Source organism: Schistocerca nitens, chromosome 1 (assembly GCF_023898315.1).
Source record: "Schistocerca nitens isolate TAMUIC-IGC-003100 chromosome 1, iqSchNite1.1, whole genome shotgun sequence".
Classification (NCBI taxonomy): domain Eukaryota; kingdom Metazoa; phylum Arthropoda; class Insecta; order Orthoptera; family Acrididae; genus Schistocerca; species Schistocerca nitens.
The window spans coordinates 931,041,498-931,060,622 of NC_064614.1; the positions used below are offsets into that span (position 1 = coordinate 931,041,498).

The following is a 19,125-nucleotide window of genomic DNA, read 5'->3' on the forward strand; positions in this document are numbered from 1 at the left end:
CTAAAAGTTATAACATGATTACGTTCAGTTCATGTGTACAAATGTACGGAATAGTTAATACCTGACTTTTCTGTTTTCCAACTGTCAGAAGTAAGTTGTTTACAAATCTGATATATTAGATTTAACGCATATCGCCTTCGTAATTTTGAGAGTTTCTGTGTGTGACATTCTAAATGTGACATTCTAAACGTGATCTTCAAATGCTGTGTGTTCTAGGATAGGTTATTGAGATAGGATTGCGGGAAGTGGGACACCAAACGATTGCATTTAGCACCATAATCTATCATTAATACCTGCACATTCATTTTTATTAAAATATCGATATTAAAAAGAAATATTAGGTGTATACCACTAACTCCACCCGCGCCCCCCTTGCAGCATCATCACGCGCCCCCCAGTTTGGGAACCTCTGGCCTACACTATCTGCTAACATATATTTTGATGGCAACCAGTTACAGACAGTTGCCCCAGAACACAAGATTCCTTTCTGATCTCAATACACTGACGCATAGACAACATGGAGATAGTTTTTACTTCTAAGATTGTTGTTGTGAATTTCAGCGTACATCCTGAATTCTCTGTTACTATTTACCGCAAATACTGTTAGGCAGTATATGTGTTAGCATTTGAGTGTAATAATCACTAGGTCTCTGAAGAGGGTTCTGCAAATAGTATTCTTACAGCACACTTCTGTTGAATAAGTACTTTCTTACGTTCTGCATTGCTTTAAAGTTTAGGTCACAGAACAATATTGAGTAAAAGAATGCCTGCAATTCTGTTTGCAGGTGTACAGAATGAGAGGGATATGTAAGTAAAAACTGACAGAGCTAAGAATTTTGATTAAGTTTGTCATATGGTGGTGCTATCTCAGTTTTTTTTATCCATCTGAGTGTCTTGTAATTTCACACATGTAGTGTGTGTTAATTTCTCTCTGCTACTTATAGCTGCAAGTCATTTTCATTTGTTTGTAGTTGCGTAATGTGAGTTAGACAGGGGTTAAGGTGTTTGCGTTGAATCAGTTATAAGCATGTTGCACTATTCTCCTGGCTATGTCTGTCTGAATGTGTTTGGTCCCTTTGTCATTATACTAGTATCATCAATAAAAATCGCCATTTTTAAATAGTCTTCCAGCATATAGTAAAACAGTTATGTAGGTCAAATAACAGGTATGAGGCAGGTGCTAAACTTTGAGGGCCACCATATTTACAAGGTCTGTTCAGAAACTTCCGGGACTTTGTCCGCAAAATTTTTCTATGTTTATCTTTTGCTTATTATGCGTGGTCTCCTTCGAAATACTCTCTTCCACAATTGATGCCAGGATTGCCGCAAGTTCAGGAAATCGGGCAATTTCAAATGTGTCAGGGGAGTATCAGGGAAATTTGAAAAAACAAAAAACACTGGAAAAATCTCGTTTTTGTCTCATTAGAGGGAATGATTTGTTTACTGAGAAGTCGTGCATCGTCACTGGCTGGGTGCAGCTGAGTACGTGAGCCACTTATCTACTCCCTCATTCTTACTGCTTCTTCTCTTTCTACAATTCCCCTCAGCTTGCAGTCAGTGCTGCCTCCACTTCTTGCTGCTAGCCTGGTAGCTGTCGATGATAAGCAGGGAGGTGTGAGAAATTGTTTGTTTGGATCTGATTCTTAGAGACTGTTGACGCAGTGGTCGGAGACAGCTGTCGTGTGCAAGAGTTGTGTCTGAATGATTGTGTGAATGTGCGTGCGCTCTCATTTTCTGACAGAGGCTGTGGCCAATAATTTAGTTGTGAGAATGTAATTGTCTTTTCTATGTGCCTGTCTGCAGGTCAGTGATCATCTTTAAGGTGAGTTGCTACCTATCCTCATTAGTACTGTTTTGTAGAGTATTCACGCAAGTCATCTGTTGCATGGATTGATCACCGTGGCCTAAGTGGGCTTCCATGATGGGCAAAAACCACAGGCCATTTCTATGGGTATCTCTAAAGGATCAAGCCTGCCAATCTAAAACCCATCATTTCCCACTACTGTGTAGGCCCTGCCCATTGGATCTAGTCTCACCGATCTGCCTGCATGCCAGGTCTGTTTGTGTGTGGCGTAATGCAGCAGATTTTTGTGGTTTATCCATGGACTCAGGACAGCGGTGCTCCTTGGCAGGCCAGAGACCACTGACAATGGATTTCAGGAATTGCAACTGTCTCACAGCAAAAAAATTGTACAGTGCAGCATTTTATAGACATTTTATTTATTGCAGTACATTTTGGCTCTTGGAAAGTAGTTTACATATTAGAAAGTATGGATGATAAGAGGAAGAAAATTATGGCAGTCACTGGCAGTTTGTACGCTATGTACTCATGTATTTCATGAAAGAAGAACCGTACAATACCTGTAGCACTATAGGCATAACACAGTGAGTAGCAACTGACAGTAATAAATGTAATAGACCCAACATTTTATTGGCAGTCACCTACTGTGTTGGTTTACACAACTCTTCCCTTCCACATTTGGCTCACGGGTCCCTTCCCCTCACAATGCTGAGACAGTGTAGTTATCCCCGTCCTTAAGCCTGGGAAGAACCCAACGTCTCTCAACAGCTACCGCCAAATTAGCCTGATGAATGTACCTTGTAAACTGCTTAGAGAATGGTCAGTTTCCTATTATGTTGGGTACTCGAATCTCAGGTCTTTATCAGTGTGGCTTCTGGGTAGGACGATCTCCGACTCACCATTTACTCAGATTGGAAACTGCAATCTGTCATGCTTTTACTAACTTTCGGCACATTGTCAGTCTTCTTTGACCTACATAAGGCTTTTGACATGGCTTGGTGTCGTCGCATTTTAGTTACCTTCCATGACTGGGGAGTTCGTGGTCACCTTCAGATTTTTATTTCCGAATTTTTATCCGACCAGCTTTTCCAGGTTCAGTTGGCACTTCACACCACAGATTCAGGAGAACGGTATCTCACAGGGTTTTGTATTAAGTGTCACACTCTTCCTCATAGCCATCAATGGGCTTATAACCTCTGTTGGCCCTCAGGTTACGATTTTTGCATCTGGTGCAGCTCCCAGTCGGTAGCGTCTGCTGAGTGCCGGCTCCAAGGCACCATCTGACGGACCTCTGCATGGGCTATCTCCTGTGGCTTCCAATTTTCTCCCTCCAAAACGCAAGTTTTGCATTTTTGTCATCAATTCATAGAACACCCTGATCCAGAACTTTATTTAGGTGACCAGCTCCTAGATGTTGCAGCACAGTCCCATTTCTTTGGCTTTTTTTAAAATGAAAAGCTGACGTGGCTGCCCTATATTCGCCCACCCTGAGGACTACATGCTTGCGGAAATCTAGTGCGCTCCTCCTCCTGGCCCATACATCTGGGGGTGCAGACCATGCTACTCTTCTCCATCTTTACTGTGCTCTTGTTTTGTCCAGACTAGATTATGGAAGTCAGGTTTATGGCTAAGCAGCTCCTTCCATTCTGAAAATACTTGATCCTGTTCACCATTGCAGGGTGCGTCTGGCTATTGGTGCCTTTCATACTAGTCCTGTTGCCAGTCCCCTCACAGAAACGGAGATTCCCGCTCTACAAAGCCAACTCCTGGTTTCTTACACAATCGCAATTGGCAGATTCCCTTACCATCCCGTGTACTCTGTCTTCTTTGCAAGTGCGGGACATCTCCCTCCTGATCACCACCCATTGGTGGGATTGCTGATTGGAATGCATCTCACTTCCCTCTGTCAGAATCTCCATCTCTGTTCACTGAAATGCGCCCCATGTATTCCCCCTGTGGAACAGTTCTGAAGCGAATGCCAGGAAGTGGTTTCTTCATCTTCAGAATCAAATCAAAGTCACAAGGGCTTAAGTCCGGGGAGTATGGTGGATGGTACAGTACTTCCCAGTCCAATCGACTGAACAGATTAGCCACAACTTGCGCTGTATGCGCCCGAGCATTGTCATGCAAAATGATGAGTGGGTTGCACAGAAAGTGTCGCCACTTCTTTCGCAAAGCTGGTCGCAGGTGATGCTCCAAAAACGAACAGTAATACTGTGCATTGACTGTCTGCTGTGGAGGAATGTAATGCGTTAGGATAACATCATCTCAGTCATACACGAGAATCACCGTAACTTTCACTATACTGGGGCTCTGACATACTTTCGACTTTCGCAGCAACCCATAATGACGCCATTCGTTGGATTGGTGTTTCGGTTTTGGCTTGTACAATGTGGCCCATGTCTCATCCAGTGTTACGATATGGCGTAAGAAAGCCTCTCCTTCATGCTCATAGCGCTCCAAGTGTGTCTGAGCAGCGTCATAATGCATCCATTTCTGCATTTCCTTCAAGTAATGTGGAACCCTTCGTGATTCAATTTTTCGCATGCCCAGGCGTTCCTTCAGGATGTGAAGCACAGTCGTATGCACTAATCCAGTTTCGTGGACAAGCTCACGAATCGTATGGCATCGATCACTGTCCACTAACGCGGCAACAGCATGCACTTCTTCTTCAGAGACACTAGGATGACCTGCCCGATGCATGTCTGCCATAGTTTGGTGACCTTCATTGAAGGCTTTTACCCAACATGCCACTGTTCTGTACAACAATGCTGATTCCCCACATGCCTCTTGAAGACCTTGATGACACTGTCATTCTGTACGACCTCTGGCACATTCAATCTTCATCCAACTCCGTTGTTCCTGTTTCGAGAACATAGTGACGCCGTTACGTTAGACCGTTCGCTCACAAGTGACTGTGTTTCCCTTGATTGTGCGCATGCTGGTGACATGGGACGGGTGAGTCCATTTGCTCGGAGGTAAGGTAGGTATGTCAACAACGTGTGCTATCAGTGACAATAGTAGATTCCATTGCATAATGCCTCCATAGCAGTGTTGCCACTAAGTTCCAACCTACATATTTTATGATAGAGTAAAATTTTATGAATATGTAGATCATTCCTTACTTCAGGTCAAAACTCATTACTAAAAAATTAAATCATCCTGTACCCATACTTCTATTGCAATTAGAAACAGATGTTACACGGGCACATATTAATAGTTTTTACTTCCTCATTTATACTTGTCGTGCCATCCTTTAAAAAGGCTTTATTACTTGTTTAAACTATGGTTTTGTAGCCCAACAAGTAATACTCAAACTTCTGAAACTGTCATACCATGGTTAAAGCTTCTAATTCTGAAAGACTGTAATTGTTTTAATGTGTGGATAAGGACCTACTTGCCAAAGCTATAGACGTGTGATCAACTTCCACATTAATTACAATTTCAGTTGCTGAGCCATACTTACAGGCACTAGCTGGCATACAAAGTGGTAAGTCAAAATTTGGGCAACATCAAACCTTACTGTTGGACACTTCCTTCTTTAATCTTTTGAAAGCATCTTCACACTCCTTAGACCATGCCCACAATTCATTTATTTTCAATAATTTTCCAAAACATGTAGCACTAAATAACTAAAATAAATTTTTTTTACCATGTACAAACTACACCAGCATTGCTTTTGTCTGTTTCCCATTAGTAGGAAGAGTAAAATCTTTCTTGTTTTTAATTTCCCCATGTTAGGTAGTATCCACCTTTCACTGACTATATGAATCAAAAATTGTAGTGCTCTTTCTAAAAACTCAAGCTTAGATAATTCATACCATCCTTTTCCAGAGCATTTAGAACCATGTGTACTAACTCACTGTGTGTAACACTTTTAGCTAGCTATTAAAATTTCATCCACATGTACAATTACTTCATTAGTCATTACATGTCATTATGAGTCGAGCTTTGCAGGCCACTTCTCTAAAATGCTTCTCTCACTGATTGATCATTAGTGCAAATCTCATGTCTGTATTTAAATAAAATTTAACAAAAGGAATTAATGGGTGTGTTTATTTAGCTATTTACATATTAACTTTGCAACATTCAGTATATTCTTGCGTCTGTTAAATGGTTTGTTTCGTATAAAAAAATTGCATGTAATTCTGCAGTGTCAAAAACATCTGGTGGATACACCTGCTGAATGTCACATTTCCTGTCCGACCTATTTCCATTTTCAGAGACAATGTCCTTTGGGGACCATGTATCACTGATTTTGAGGAGTCCATGAACTTCATGTTATTCCATGCAAAACATAATAATTACTTCGGTGTATGAGGGAAAGGTACTAAGCTTGGCCCCATGAAAACTTTGTCTTACCTCCTCCTTGTTATCTGATCTGTTGCTTGTCTCACTATAATTCCAATCAAATTTTGTACATTGATTATCATTAAATACAAGTACAGATAGCTGTGACCAATTGCTAGTGAAATACTACTATATTTTTATGTACTAGTTTTTTAACCTTTTTGAGCTCATCTTCAGGTCAGGCATATGGAAAGTGACTTTTCATCCCTAGAGCATGATCTCACATCTTTCAGCTATGCCTTATCAAAAAGTTTTTGTATTTCATCCCGCTGAATCAGAAATGTTAGACACTTCCCACATTGCTGTTTTGTTAACTTTATTCCTGCCTCGTGCATAGGCATACGAGTAGTTATTAAACTCATATTTAGTCTTCCCATGCAAGCTGAGAGATATTCCATCCACACCATCTCACTGTTACCATTCAAGAGAACCCTGCAGCCATTTGTAGTGTTTACTTTTGTAATCTACCCCCTCTTTCCTACTTCCATCTACAGTCCACATTACACAGTGTCTTTTATGAAGATTTGAGAGGAGCAAAGTTTACAATAAACTTTCTAGTTTACTGAGCTTTTCATGTTGAGATGGCTCCAGTTCTTCTTGGGTAGGGGTCTGAGTTTTGAAGCTATTATACAAAAATCTCACATTTTAGGGTCTCATGGTTGGATTGAACTAATAAATTTGAAGATTGTTGTTGCAGAATTTTTGTTTTTACACAAATATATTTTCTCACATTTTAGTATATCATACAGCCTTTTGATTTCTCACATTAACAAAGTTGAAATTACATTGGTCACACAAAAATACGTCCAGTCACATCAGAGGCATGCTTACAACTCCCACACTCTGTGGAAATAACAATATTCCAAAGGGTTTACAATTTTTCTTAACAAACGAATTCCTACTTGTTTCTGTTACATTATTAATTTCAATTATTACTTCATAAATGAATCCAGAAATAAACACAGTAAACAGTACAGGATTGTGTAATTAATAATAGAAGTTTTAAGTCTGCCTTAAAAAAATAATTATATCTGTACATTCAGAACTAGTACTTAACGATTACAACATTGAAACTAAAATATTGTATAAAATAATTTCTTTTAATAAAGTTTAGCCAGAAGTATAACGCACTGTGTATAAAATTATATGAAAGTTTTCAGAAAAGCAACTGAGATAATATTGATGTGTTCAAAATTTGAAAAATAATACTTGTATCGACAACTACTGTTGAGGATATTAATGCTAGAGGAGGATGTCTCGTTACACTCTTAAAGTACTGAATGGAGACTAGTTTCTACTTCTTGTTAATATTATGAATAGTCTATAAAGAAATTCCTCGTAATGCAAACACAAGTTCTATATCAGCCATTTGAAGCTCGTTCAAAATGTCACAGTTAAGTATAGTGCAGCTCCAGGTAAACAATCAATTATGTACTGCACCAAGTGTAACACAGAAAGATAGCTACAAACCTGTTCAGAAAATAATGAGAAATCTAAAACAGCTGAGTATATCTCGAGCAGATTTTATCTGGCTCTGACTTCACAGCCACCTTCAAGGTAATATTTCATTTGACTGTTTTATTATTTTTTGTTCTAGATGTTCCTGCCAATATAAAACAAGCTTTTCTGGAGTTAATCTGCTTTTTTAATTGTGAAGAAGCTCACGCAGAAGATCTGATTGAGGAACACTGGTTTCGACAAGGTCCCCGAGGTTACGCAAGATTAAGAAAAACTTGGAAGTAAGAATACTGAAGCACAATTCAAGTTAAAAGATAACAAAATTGTTCATACATTGTATAAATAAACATAATCATTGTATCACAATATTTTTTCATTTCAGAGATAATGGTCTTGCTGAAAAAATCTTCACCTCTTTGAAATCGCCAGATGCCTCTGCATACTGTGCTCTTATCCAGGGAATGACCCGATTTTATCAGGTAGAGAGGGCTTGGCAATTGTATCAAGAAATGCTTCAGAAAGGCATGCCACTTACAGTTGAAGCATATAATTCTCTCATCCGCGTATCTAATTTTCTTCGAGAAAGTAATGAATTGCGATGGAAGCTGATTGAAGTAAGTTTCTGAAATCCATGTTAACATCTCATATTTGTTTAGTGATAGTGTATGTGGGCTGCTGAGCGCTGTACCAGCTTTTTAATAGGTTCATCTTTTGATAGATTTTGCTCCATAGGCTTAAGTACATGTTTATGGTGCATGTATGCTAGTGCTCAAGAATCATAATTGTCACTAGTGGCAGCAACAGGTAGTTGAATTAATCTGCACTGTTCAATTAATTATGTACATGAAAAACAATAGTGTCTTTTGTCAAGTTAAATAAAGAAACCAATGGCAGTGAGTTTGTAGTGCACCAAATATGTTTGCATAATCTGCACTTAGCATACGTAATAATACACCTGACCTGTGCTTCTGTTAGGATGATTGCAGTAAATGGAATAAAAATGGCTTTCAGTGACTTTACATCAAAATAATGTGTAAAATCTTTAATAGTATTTTTAAGTTATGGGTTATGACATTATTGCGTCTTTCTAATGTTTCTTCCCCCCCCCCCCCCCCCCCCAAGATTTAATCAAATGTAGCATTGGCTGCTGTAGCTATGTAGTTATTGTAACTATTGAACTATTGCAGACAGAAGCAAGTAAATGTACGTGCATAGTTGTAATCATTTTCTTCGTGTTTTGTAAGAAATGCGTTTCAAAAAGTAAACGAATTTAGCTTCACAATATTGAAAATTAAGCAGGAAAATTTAGTACTTGTTTGTTATTATTTAATAAGTAGGAATTTTCTGCTAGGTTTGTGTAGGTTTCTAAATTTTGTCTAGAATACATAGTTTCATAGTAAAGACAAAAACGTTTATTTCATTCAGACATTAATTCACCATTAATTTTCAGGAGTTGCTGACGGCAATGTCAAAGCAGGAAGTTGTGCCAAATGTTGGTACATTAAATGCCGTTCTGGAGGTTATTAGTAGTATGAGTTCCCAGAAACTCAGTAAGACATATGCTCTGCAAATACTATCAGAGTTCAGAAGGATAAACATTGAACCAAGTTTAGCATCTTATTATTATTTACTTATGATATTCTGCAAGGAAAGTAAGTGTACATATATTTATATATATGTACATTGATTTCACTCTGAAGTGTTATGTAACTCATTGAATTGTCTCTTTTCAAACTTTTCAGGAGGTCCTGTGAGCTCCATTCTTTTAGACATAATGAACTACATAGAAAATAAAGAATATAAAGTTACACATCCCAAAGACACATTTTTCTTTGTTACTGCAATGGATGTTTGCAGAAATCATCTTCAGGATAAAGAACTGGCATACAGGTTGGATAAATTTCTGCACAAAGGAAATAATTATGATCTGATTGGAGACTCATATAAAGAGTCAATCTACTAGTAAGTACCATTATTAAAATATTACCAATGGTCAGGTGTACAATGAATAACTAATATAATAATTCATCTACCTTATAATATGTTAAGAAATAAGTCTTTTGTAAGTCTTCAGATTTTATGCTGTATTGTCTTACAGTGTGTTCTTATTTTCTTCCAGTCGGCATTTTTTTGCTCTCCTGTGCGTAAGTGAGCCTCTAGATGTCCTTATGGAATATTACAATAAACTAATTCCACATATATACATTCCAGAACCAAGTGTTATGGAGGTAAATTAATCTTTGTTGTTTTATGTCAAGATTCAAGCCAGTGTATTTTGCTAAATAACAGTGTTAGATCTGGTTCTTTAATCTACTATTTTGAAAATGATTAATAGAGCATATTTAGGCAAATATTTATATCTATAGCTATCCACAACTACTGCTATTGAACAGGTGGTTTCTTCTGAATAACAGTTATTGAAAAGCGTGAAGTACGAAATATGATGATAATAATAATAATAATAATAACCCATTTGGTATTTTATGGTTGTAAACACACTGAGATCATAGTGTCCAGAATTTTAAAAAAATGCTGGGTCTGATTGAGTAGACACGTGCTTTTAATTATTCCCAGGTATCTTGAATCTCAGTTGTAAAAATCTTGGCAACAAAAAATAATTAGTATGGTATCACAGTCACTACATGTATTTTATATTGTTTCTGTGTCTTGTAAATTTTTTAAAGGTTGTTTTACTATACATTTTCTGTCTCATAGTTGTGCCATATTTGGATCTGACTGGCACATTGTGACTAACAATAAGCTTATTCATACTGCAATAGTGGGTAGTTGTTGCTTGTCTTTAGTTCTAAGGAATAATTTTCTGGTACAAAAATAATATTTTCAGAAGTGAAATAAAACTTGCACTGTATAAAATTTCAATCTCCAAGCAATAACTAGGAGCCTCTTCTCAGCCAAAAAAGCAAATGAATGGGGCAGTGAATCTAGTGGTTAGGAGGGCATTCATGACTGAGCTTGAAGATTCAAGAGATTGGCAGATATGAAATAAAGTGTCATTCTATTGCATTGTACAATTTCACTATTGTGACACAGTTTCTGTTTTTGTGCGAAGATGAGGGCATGAAGCTGCAATTAGTGACACTAACTGGTTGATCACAACTCTTTTGGGCCATTAAGATAACATGTAGTAATTCTACCCATATGAGCTGGCAACCTGAGCTGTATTTTAGGTAATGAAGATCTGAATGTATAAGATGAAGGTTCTTTCCAAAATTGCAAGTAACTGATTGCTAGGTAGTTGCATTATGCACTTTGGTAAACTGGAAGCAGGGGCACCAAGTTATCGTTCTTTAAATAAGTTAATTTAAAAGAAGTTATCCTTCTTGTATTTTGTAAGTTTTTTAAATATTATCTAAATGTGTTTTCCTTTTTTATGTATGTACAGGAGGTGATTAAAGCCATTGACTTAAGTGGCCAGGTTGATCATCTTCCAAGAGTGTGGTCAGATATGGTCACTTTTGATCACACTGATAGGGAAAAATTGATATCCAATCTTTTAGAGTCAATGGCCAGAAATTTACCACCAGTGGATTCACCAACTGCTCTACAGTTTGCTGATGTAGCTTGGGAAATTTTTAACAAATTTCAAGAAAAAGTTGATGTTAAATCTGCACTCAGGTAACATACAGATTTTATGAAATACTTAGGTTGAAAGTATTTTAATGTACTTGTCTAAAGGCATGTATGTTGTGTACTTCTAAACAGTTGGACTGGGCAAAATCTTGGAAACATCATTATTCTGTTGCTGAATGGCCAAGAGATTGAAAAGGCATTTGCAGTATTGGACAAGCTTGACAAGGAACATCACAAAATTGTTGGCTTGCCAGGGGTTACAGTTTTAAACCAACTTCTGGATACTTGCATTGCAGTCAACAATAGTGAAAAAGCAGTTGTGAGTAACTTCTTTAAACATTATCCCATTTCTGATGCTTTGTAAGTTCATAAAAGTCGACTTATATGTTATGGTTTTTCAGGTCTGCATCCGCTACTGTGCTGATGCTGGTTATTCAGAAGCTGAAAATATGGGTGCTAAATTGAAAGAAAAACTGCAGTTGGATAGAACAACACTTGAAAGATTAGCCACTGTCTTAAACAGGGGAATGGCAAAAATCCTACCTGATTTATCAGAAAATAAATGATAATTTTTAAAATAATTGTATATGCTGATATAGAATATTACTGTGATTTTAAACATGTTGAATGTTCCTCACATGTAGTGCCAGACTCAGAGACTGCAGACTGATTTGATGCTGATACATTTGTCATCAATACTTGTTTTCAGTTTTTTTAATGCTGGTCTGCCAAATGGGAAATGACAGAAAAGTATAAATATGAAATACCTCTTGCCCTATATTTGTTGCTTCTTCACTTGCAAACAGAAACATTCAATTACTGTTGTCTCTTTTAACATTACCAAGAGAATTTGCTCTCTCTCTCTCTCTCTCTCTCTCTCTCTCTCTCTCTCACACACACACACACACACACACACACACACACACACACACACACTCACACACTCATAATAATGTAGAAACCAGTGAGTTCTTTACAATGAATACTATTTACCAGATTAAAAGACGAAGTTTTTCCCCAAATTCATTAACCAAAAATACAGCACCTTGTTACATTAGCAGCTTAAACTATTGTTGCTGAGGTCAGTGTCTGTCTGTCTAACAATGCAATACGAGGGGGGGGGGGGCGGCATCATACATTTGCAGATGAAGCTTTGGCAGTTGAGGTCATGTGCAGATTTACTTTGAAGAATTTGGAAGTGTGGGAGAGGGAATAGTGACTCCAGCTTTGCCAAGGACTAGAACTAATCTGAGGAGTTGAGCGGTGAGTGGACAACACGTGTCATCGTTTTGCCAATCATGGTAAAGTGTACTCTGTACTTTGGCTTTTTACAAATGTCTGCCACAGTTAAATGGCTATTTGCTTGAATCCATTCATAGTCAGAACTGAATTTACTTCAAAATGGAACAAATACTCGACAATAGTACACATTTCAGCAGAATACTGTAACTCTAGATCATGGCCAGTGGCATACTTATGTCTTTTGTGCAGCAATGTTGTCAACGCTCGCTGTGATGTATGATGGGAATGAAAGGGGATGCGTCAATGCTGATTCTACACAGCCAGTGAGAGAGCAGTGGGCAGATGACTTGTTTGGATGCAGGAGGTGAAGGAATATTGCCACATTTTCACGTCAATATAGAAGTGAAATCCCCATGCATTTGGAGAAAACAGCTGTGTCCTCAGGTCCCACCATCAACACAACCACAGACATTGCAACATATTCAGAAGAAACAGTCAGATATCTGTGACAACCACAATTATAAATTTTATTAATGCCCATTTCACTTGCAGCAGTTTAACCTGTACTATTAGTTCCTGTCCTAACCACAACCTCAGAGATCATTACATATTTTGAAGAAACAGCCAAATATATGTGTCAGCCAAGACTGCAAATTTCAATGCTGCTCTTATATAGAAATACACTGCCTTTTTTCCCACTTCCCATTGGCTTGGTGAAACTCATCCTATTGGCAACATGCAATTTACAGATGATGATGATAGTGATACTAGTGATGATGATTAAAAGTAGTGATGACTGGCTTAATAGTAAGCAACAAAAGGATGTTTTATTTTGTTCTTCCTTGTGGTATCAGACTATTGACAGTTGATATAAGACATACGTTTCAAATAGGTATATTGTTAACTCTTTTAATTTATCAATAAACAGTTTGTAATTTTGATTAGTCACAATATGTTGAAAATGAGGGTTTCTCGAGGAGTCTTAAAAAAGGGGGGGGGGGGGGGGAGTTGTCTCATATCAGGTTCTTTCCGCTCCCAGGATTGGAATGACTCCTTACCCTCTCCCTTAAAACTCACATCCTTTCGTCTTTCCCTCTCCTTCCCTCTTTCCTGACGAAGCAACCGTTGGTTGTGAAAGCTTGAATTTTGTGTGTATGTTTGTGTGTCTATCGACATGCCAGCGCTTTCGTTTAGTAAGTCACATCATCTTTGTTTTTAGATATATCATCTTATAATTGGTTATAATAGAGGGAAACATTCCACGTAGGAAAAATATATCTAAAAACAAAGATGATGTGACTTACCAAATGAAAGTGCTGGCAGGTCGACAGACACACAAACAAACACAAACATACACACAAAATTCAAGCTTTCGCAACAAACTGTTGCCTCATCAGGAAAGAGGGAAAGACGAAAGGATGTGGGTTTTAAGGGAGAGGGTAAGGAGTCATTCCAATCCCGGGAGCGGAAAGACTTACCTTAGGGGGAAAAAAGGACGGGTATACACTCGCACACACACACACATATCCATCCACACATATACAGACACAAGCTAGCTTGTGTGTGTGCGAGTGTATACCCGTCCTTTTTTCCCCCTAAGGTAAGTCTTTCCGCTCCCGGGACTGGAATGACTCCTTACCCTCTCCCTTAAAACCCACATCCTTTCGTCTTTCCCTCTCCTTCCCTCTTTCCTGGTGAGGCAACAGTTTGTTGCGAAAGCTTGAATTTTGTGTGTATGTTTGTGTTTGTTTGTGTGTCTGTCGACCTGCCAGCACTTTCATTTGGTAAGTCACATCATCTTTGTTTTTAGATATATTTTTTCATCTTATAATTGGGTAGATATGATAATTTTCGTTTAGATCTCCCATGTAAAAAACAAAATCATTATTTTAAAAAGTTACAAAATGCAATTGTTCACTCGTAATTCATTACTGTGTATGGATAGACATGTGTAATAGCTCAGGAGGGAGGGGGAGAGAGAGAGAGAAACAGAGGAAATGTATTCTATGTCGGCAGAAAGCAATGGGCTGGATAGTAAATAATAGGAGAGAAAGGGGTGAAAGCAAGAAAGTAGGAAAGGGTGTTGCATCTGCGTAGGCATACATGATATTAATGGCAAGCCAGATATTTTTAGAATTAGTTAACTCACTACAACAAATTTAATTCAGGTAAACTAGGGACAGCTGTAGAGATTCAATGTTTGACTGTGTGAATGCTGCAAGGCGGTAGTAGGTCAAATTTATGAGGAGGACCTGCACATAGGTAAGCACTGAACAGCAAATTTAGTGCAAAAATGAAGTGCGCGCCTTGCTGCAGATTGTATCTTGACTGACGAATAACCATCGAAAGCTTCACAGGTAATATGCTCTCACTGCATGTACCCACTGAGTACAGTGATTAAGACAGTGCAAGGGATCAATGCTTCCCAATATTTTTTCCACTTAACATAATACTATCCACTTACTACTTTTTTCTTATGTGATGATTATTTTCTTTGAATGCTACACTTCTTTTCAGTCCTCCATCTGCCTTTATTACACACTAATAAGTGACATCAGCATTCCTATATATTTACTCTTCAGATAATATTCATCACCACTGGAGACTTCAACTGAGTCATTTGATCACAAATGACATGTTGTTGAAGAGCTCACCTGGAACTTTCATTAATGACTGGAACTTTTATTAAAAGAACATGTAAGATTGAAAATTAATAATAGTTTATGACATCACTAGAGGATGCTTAAGGTGTTGCACATTCCATGGTCATTTTCAGAGGCTCCTTCCTGGTTCACAGACACCCTCTACCACTTGCTGTCTGTTATAATCAGGCGTTAGTCACACACAGTACGCTGCCACCGCTGTGGAGACTGGAAGTTACAAATTGACCAGTACCAACTTTTAAAGCTGATGACGTATAGGATCCAAGACAACAGCTAACCTGTCTGTTTTATAAAGTTGACAGCAAAGGTTTGTATCCTTATTACAATGAATTTGAATTTGGGAGGAATGGGGCTCAGATCGTTACAGGGGCAGGCCAATTTGAGTTTTATATGGTTATGGCAGCTGTGAGGATGATTCCTTTGCACAGGACTCAGCCAGTTTCCTTCATCATCCCTGTTCTATCTGAGCCTGTGCTCTGTCTTTAAGTACTCCATCATCGATGGGGTGTAAAACACTATTCTTCCTTCCTTTCTTATAGGTAATTTCTTCCACGACATTTGCAGAAACTAGATTTCTGTCTGAATGTATCCACTGTGTGTGGCTGCTTGTCCTGACCATGGCTTGCTCTGGTGCACTGTGTCAGTGATTTACTAGCTGTTCCGCCCAGACTATCATGGCTCCTCACCTGACTTGCCATCCACGCATTTAGAAATTCTGGCTACCACTGTTGTTTCCATACACTGCATTGCCTGCATGTTGTGACACCTCCTTCCTCTGGAGAAAAGCAGTGGACATGGCCCTTAATGGTGACAAATTTTTACACACAGTACATCATATATTTTATATTAGTTTCAACAGAAAATCCAGGCTGGAATAATGACAGTATAATGAAAAGGATAGATTGCTAGTAACCATATGAGAGAGATGTTGAGTTGCAGACAGGCACAATAAAAAAGACTGCTAAACGAGTTAGCTTTTGCCCAAAAGGCCTTTGCCTAAAGTAGACAAAACGTGCCCTGGCCCCCCCCCCCCCCTGTTACACACACACACACACACACACACACACACACACACACACACACATGCGCGAGACCACTGTCTCTGGTCTCTGAGGTCAGACTGTGAGCAACTGCACAGTTCTCCCCTGCTATCCCTCCCGTTCCTCTTATGTGCAAGTGTGTGTGTGTGTGTGTGTGTGTGTGTGTGTGTGTGTGTGTGTGTGTGTGTTTTGTCTGCTTTAGACAAAGGCCTTTTGGCCGAAAAGCTCACTTGTCAAGCAGTCTTTTTTCTCGTGCCTCTCTGTGACTCGACGTCTCTGCTATATTGTGATTAGCAATCTGTCCTTTTGTATGAAAGAATTATAAGTTTACTACCATGATTAAAAGTCATTTAGGTGACATATAACCACTTAAGCCATCAGTCCAAAAAAATTTGAGACTGGATTAAAAAAAAATAGAGGGAAGTTGGAGATTGTGATTCTAATGCTTCAGGTGCTCTACAAGTCTGTATGTTGGTTATGCCATGAAAGCATTGACCCTTTGTGTGAATTTCTGCACTTTGTTGTTTTGTAATTGGTTCATATCGATAACATCAAGTCTTGTCACCCATGATTTTTCCAGAAAAGATTTGTCCCCATTTTGCATTTCTATCAAGTCACTGCAGATGAATGTCCGTCATTGTTTTTGCTCAGGAGTCACAGTGTGTGGGACAGACTTTGCACACACTTTTCTTTTCTTCAAAATAATGTGGAGAATGTCTTGATTTAGATATGGTGTTCTGCTGTGATTTGTAACTCAACAACTTTGATGCACAGCTGCTGCATGTTAGCTACTTAACATTGCCTGCTCACAATTGCACAACTGGTCGAATGCACATGTGTTATTTACAGTTGTTAGTTCGAGCTGCCACTGCAGACATTGCTTATAAGCTGGGAATTAAATCAGTCTCAGCATTTTTTAGACAAATATTCTTCTTGAGAATTTTCATTACTTTTTCTTAACATCATTAAAAATGTCTCATATAGAAGAGGATCATTTATTTTAGAGTAATCGGAAATTATCCATCATGGCTTCATAATCCTTTTTCTGAAAGGGAAATGATTTGTTTTTCAAGCTTTGATTGTGAAATAAAATTGTGTTCTGTATCATGTCACAATGCGTTTAGTGAAAATTTGCTTTCGCTCAACTGGAATAATATTCAATATTTTTTATCAATATCTTGATTGCAGCTTTAAACCATACATGCTTCACAAATATTTCAGAGATTGTGGATGAAAGCAGTGTTCAGGCATCCTACCTTAGTTCATATGACACATTATACAATACAAATTAAAATAAAATCCTCTTTCTTAATACAACAAATATTAAATAAAATACGAGGTGTGGTTAGAAAAAAACCGGACTAGTACTGGTGAAACAATAAAACGAATGCAATAAGGCTGAAAGTCGCGTGGCCTGTCACGTGACTCTCGCTCCGCCTACTGCTCGAGTTTCATCTGCCTCCTGCACTCAGTCTGCCCGTGGCGTCTGTTTTAAGTAGTTGACGTTTTGTCTGTGCGTCGGAAAATGTTGAGTGTACAGAAAGAACAGTATGTTAACATCAAATTTTGTTTCAAACTAGGAAAATCTGCAAGTGAAACGTTTGTAATGTTACAACAAGTGTACGGCGATGATTGTTTATCGTGAACACAAGTGTTTGAGTGGTTTAAACGATTTAAAGATGGCCGCAAAGACACCAGTGATGACACTCGCACTGGCAGACCATTGTCAGCAAAAACTGATGCAAACATTGAAAAAATCGGTAAACTTGTTCGACAAGATCGCCGTTTAACAATCAGAGCAGTGTCTGAGTTAACAGGAGTTGACAAGGAAAGTGTTAGGCAGATTCTTCATGAAAGTTTCAACATGAACAAAGTGTGTTCAAAAATGGTTCCAAAGTGTCTCACAATTGAACAGAAGGAACGCCGAAGAATGATTTGTTCTGACATCCTGGAAAACATTGAAAGTGATCCCACCTTCTTACAAAATGTTATTACTTGCGATGAATCGTGGTTTTTTACTTACGATCCTGAAACTAAACGCCAATCGATGCATTGGAAAACTCCTGGTTCTCCACGACAAAAAAAAGCACGAATGTCAAAATCGAAATTCAAGGTAATGATGATTGTTTTTTTTTTTGACATCAAAGGGATTGTGCACATTGATTGGGTACCAGAGGGACAAACAGTGAATCAGCATTACTACATTAGCGTCCTGGCTACCCTATGTGAGCGAGTACGGAGAAAACGGAACGATTTGTGGAGAAAAAAGTCATGGATCCTTCACCAAGACAATGCCCCAGCTCACAGTGCGTTGTCAGTGAAGACGTTTTTGGCAAAACAACATTCCCATCTTAGATCATCCACCCTACTCACCTGATTTGGCCCCCTGTGACTTTTTTCTTTTCCCTAAAGTCAAGTCAGCTTTGAAAGGAACTAGATTTGAGACTGTTGAAGCAGTAAAAGAAAAAGCGACGGAAGTAATGTATGGACTTACCGAAAATGATCTGCAGCATTGCTATGAACAGTGGAAAATTCGTATGGAGCGGTGTAGAGACCGAGGAGGAGAGTACATTGAAGGAGATAACATGAAATTGTAAATAATTGTTTTTTCCAGCATCAGTCCGGTTTTTTTCTAGCCGCACCTCGTAGTACACAGTAAATATCATCAACGTTAGCCAGTAGCACTTTTGTCTTCCACCCAGAGATTCGTGACCCTCGCCACTGTTCACCAATCACTGTCAGCTAAATGTTGACCGGCCAGAACGTGTGAATCTGAAAGTGCAGCAGCATCAGGAACTCTAGTAGAGCTGTAGGCTCTCAGGCGCCTCAACTCCACCACAGCCCAAGGCAGCAGCCGACAGTGGCCAATTCCCCCTGCATCTGTACACAACATGCACAGTCCTTAGACATATTTAATCAGTTTTTGTCTATATTGTAAGTAATCTGACACTAACCCAAGAAGTTGCTGGATGTTGCCTTA

The 19,125-nt window shown here is 38.6% G+C and overlaps 1 protein-coding gene across 1 annotated transcript in view; it reads left to right on the forward strand.

Moving 5' to 3' along the window:
- LOC126193523 (protein PTCD3 homolog, mitochondrial) overlaps positions 1-11,781 on the forward strand; it is a 40,821-nt gene extending 29,040 nt beyond the window's left edge. The window contains exons 5-12 of the mRNA XM_049932694.1: positions 7,749-7,890; positions 7,992-8,223; positions 9,060-9,261; positions 9,352-9,571; positions 9,729-9,837; positions 11,013-11,245; positions 11,333-11,519; positions 11,602-11,781. Of these exons, the coding sequence (XP_049788651.1) occupies positions 7,749-7,890; positions 7,992-8,223; positions 9,060-9,261; positions 9,352-9,571; positions 9,729-9,837; positions 11,013-11,245; positions 11,333-11,519; positions 11,602-11,766 (1,490 nt within the window). The 3' untranslated portion in view covers positions 11,767-11,781. The remainder of the gene's footprint in view (positions 1-7,748; positions 7,891-7,991; positions 8,224-9,059; positions 9,262-9,351; positions 9,572-9,728; positions 9,838-11,012; positions 11,246-11,332; positions 11,520-11,601) is intronic.
- Positions 11,782-19,125: the final 7,344 nt, after the last annotated feature.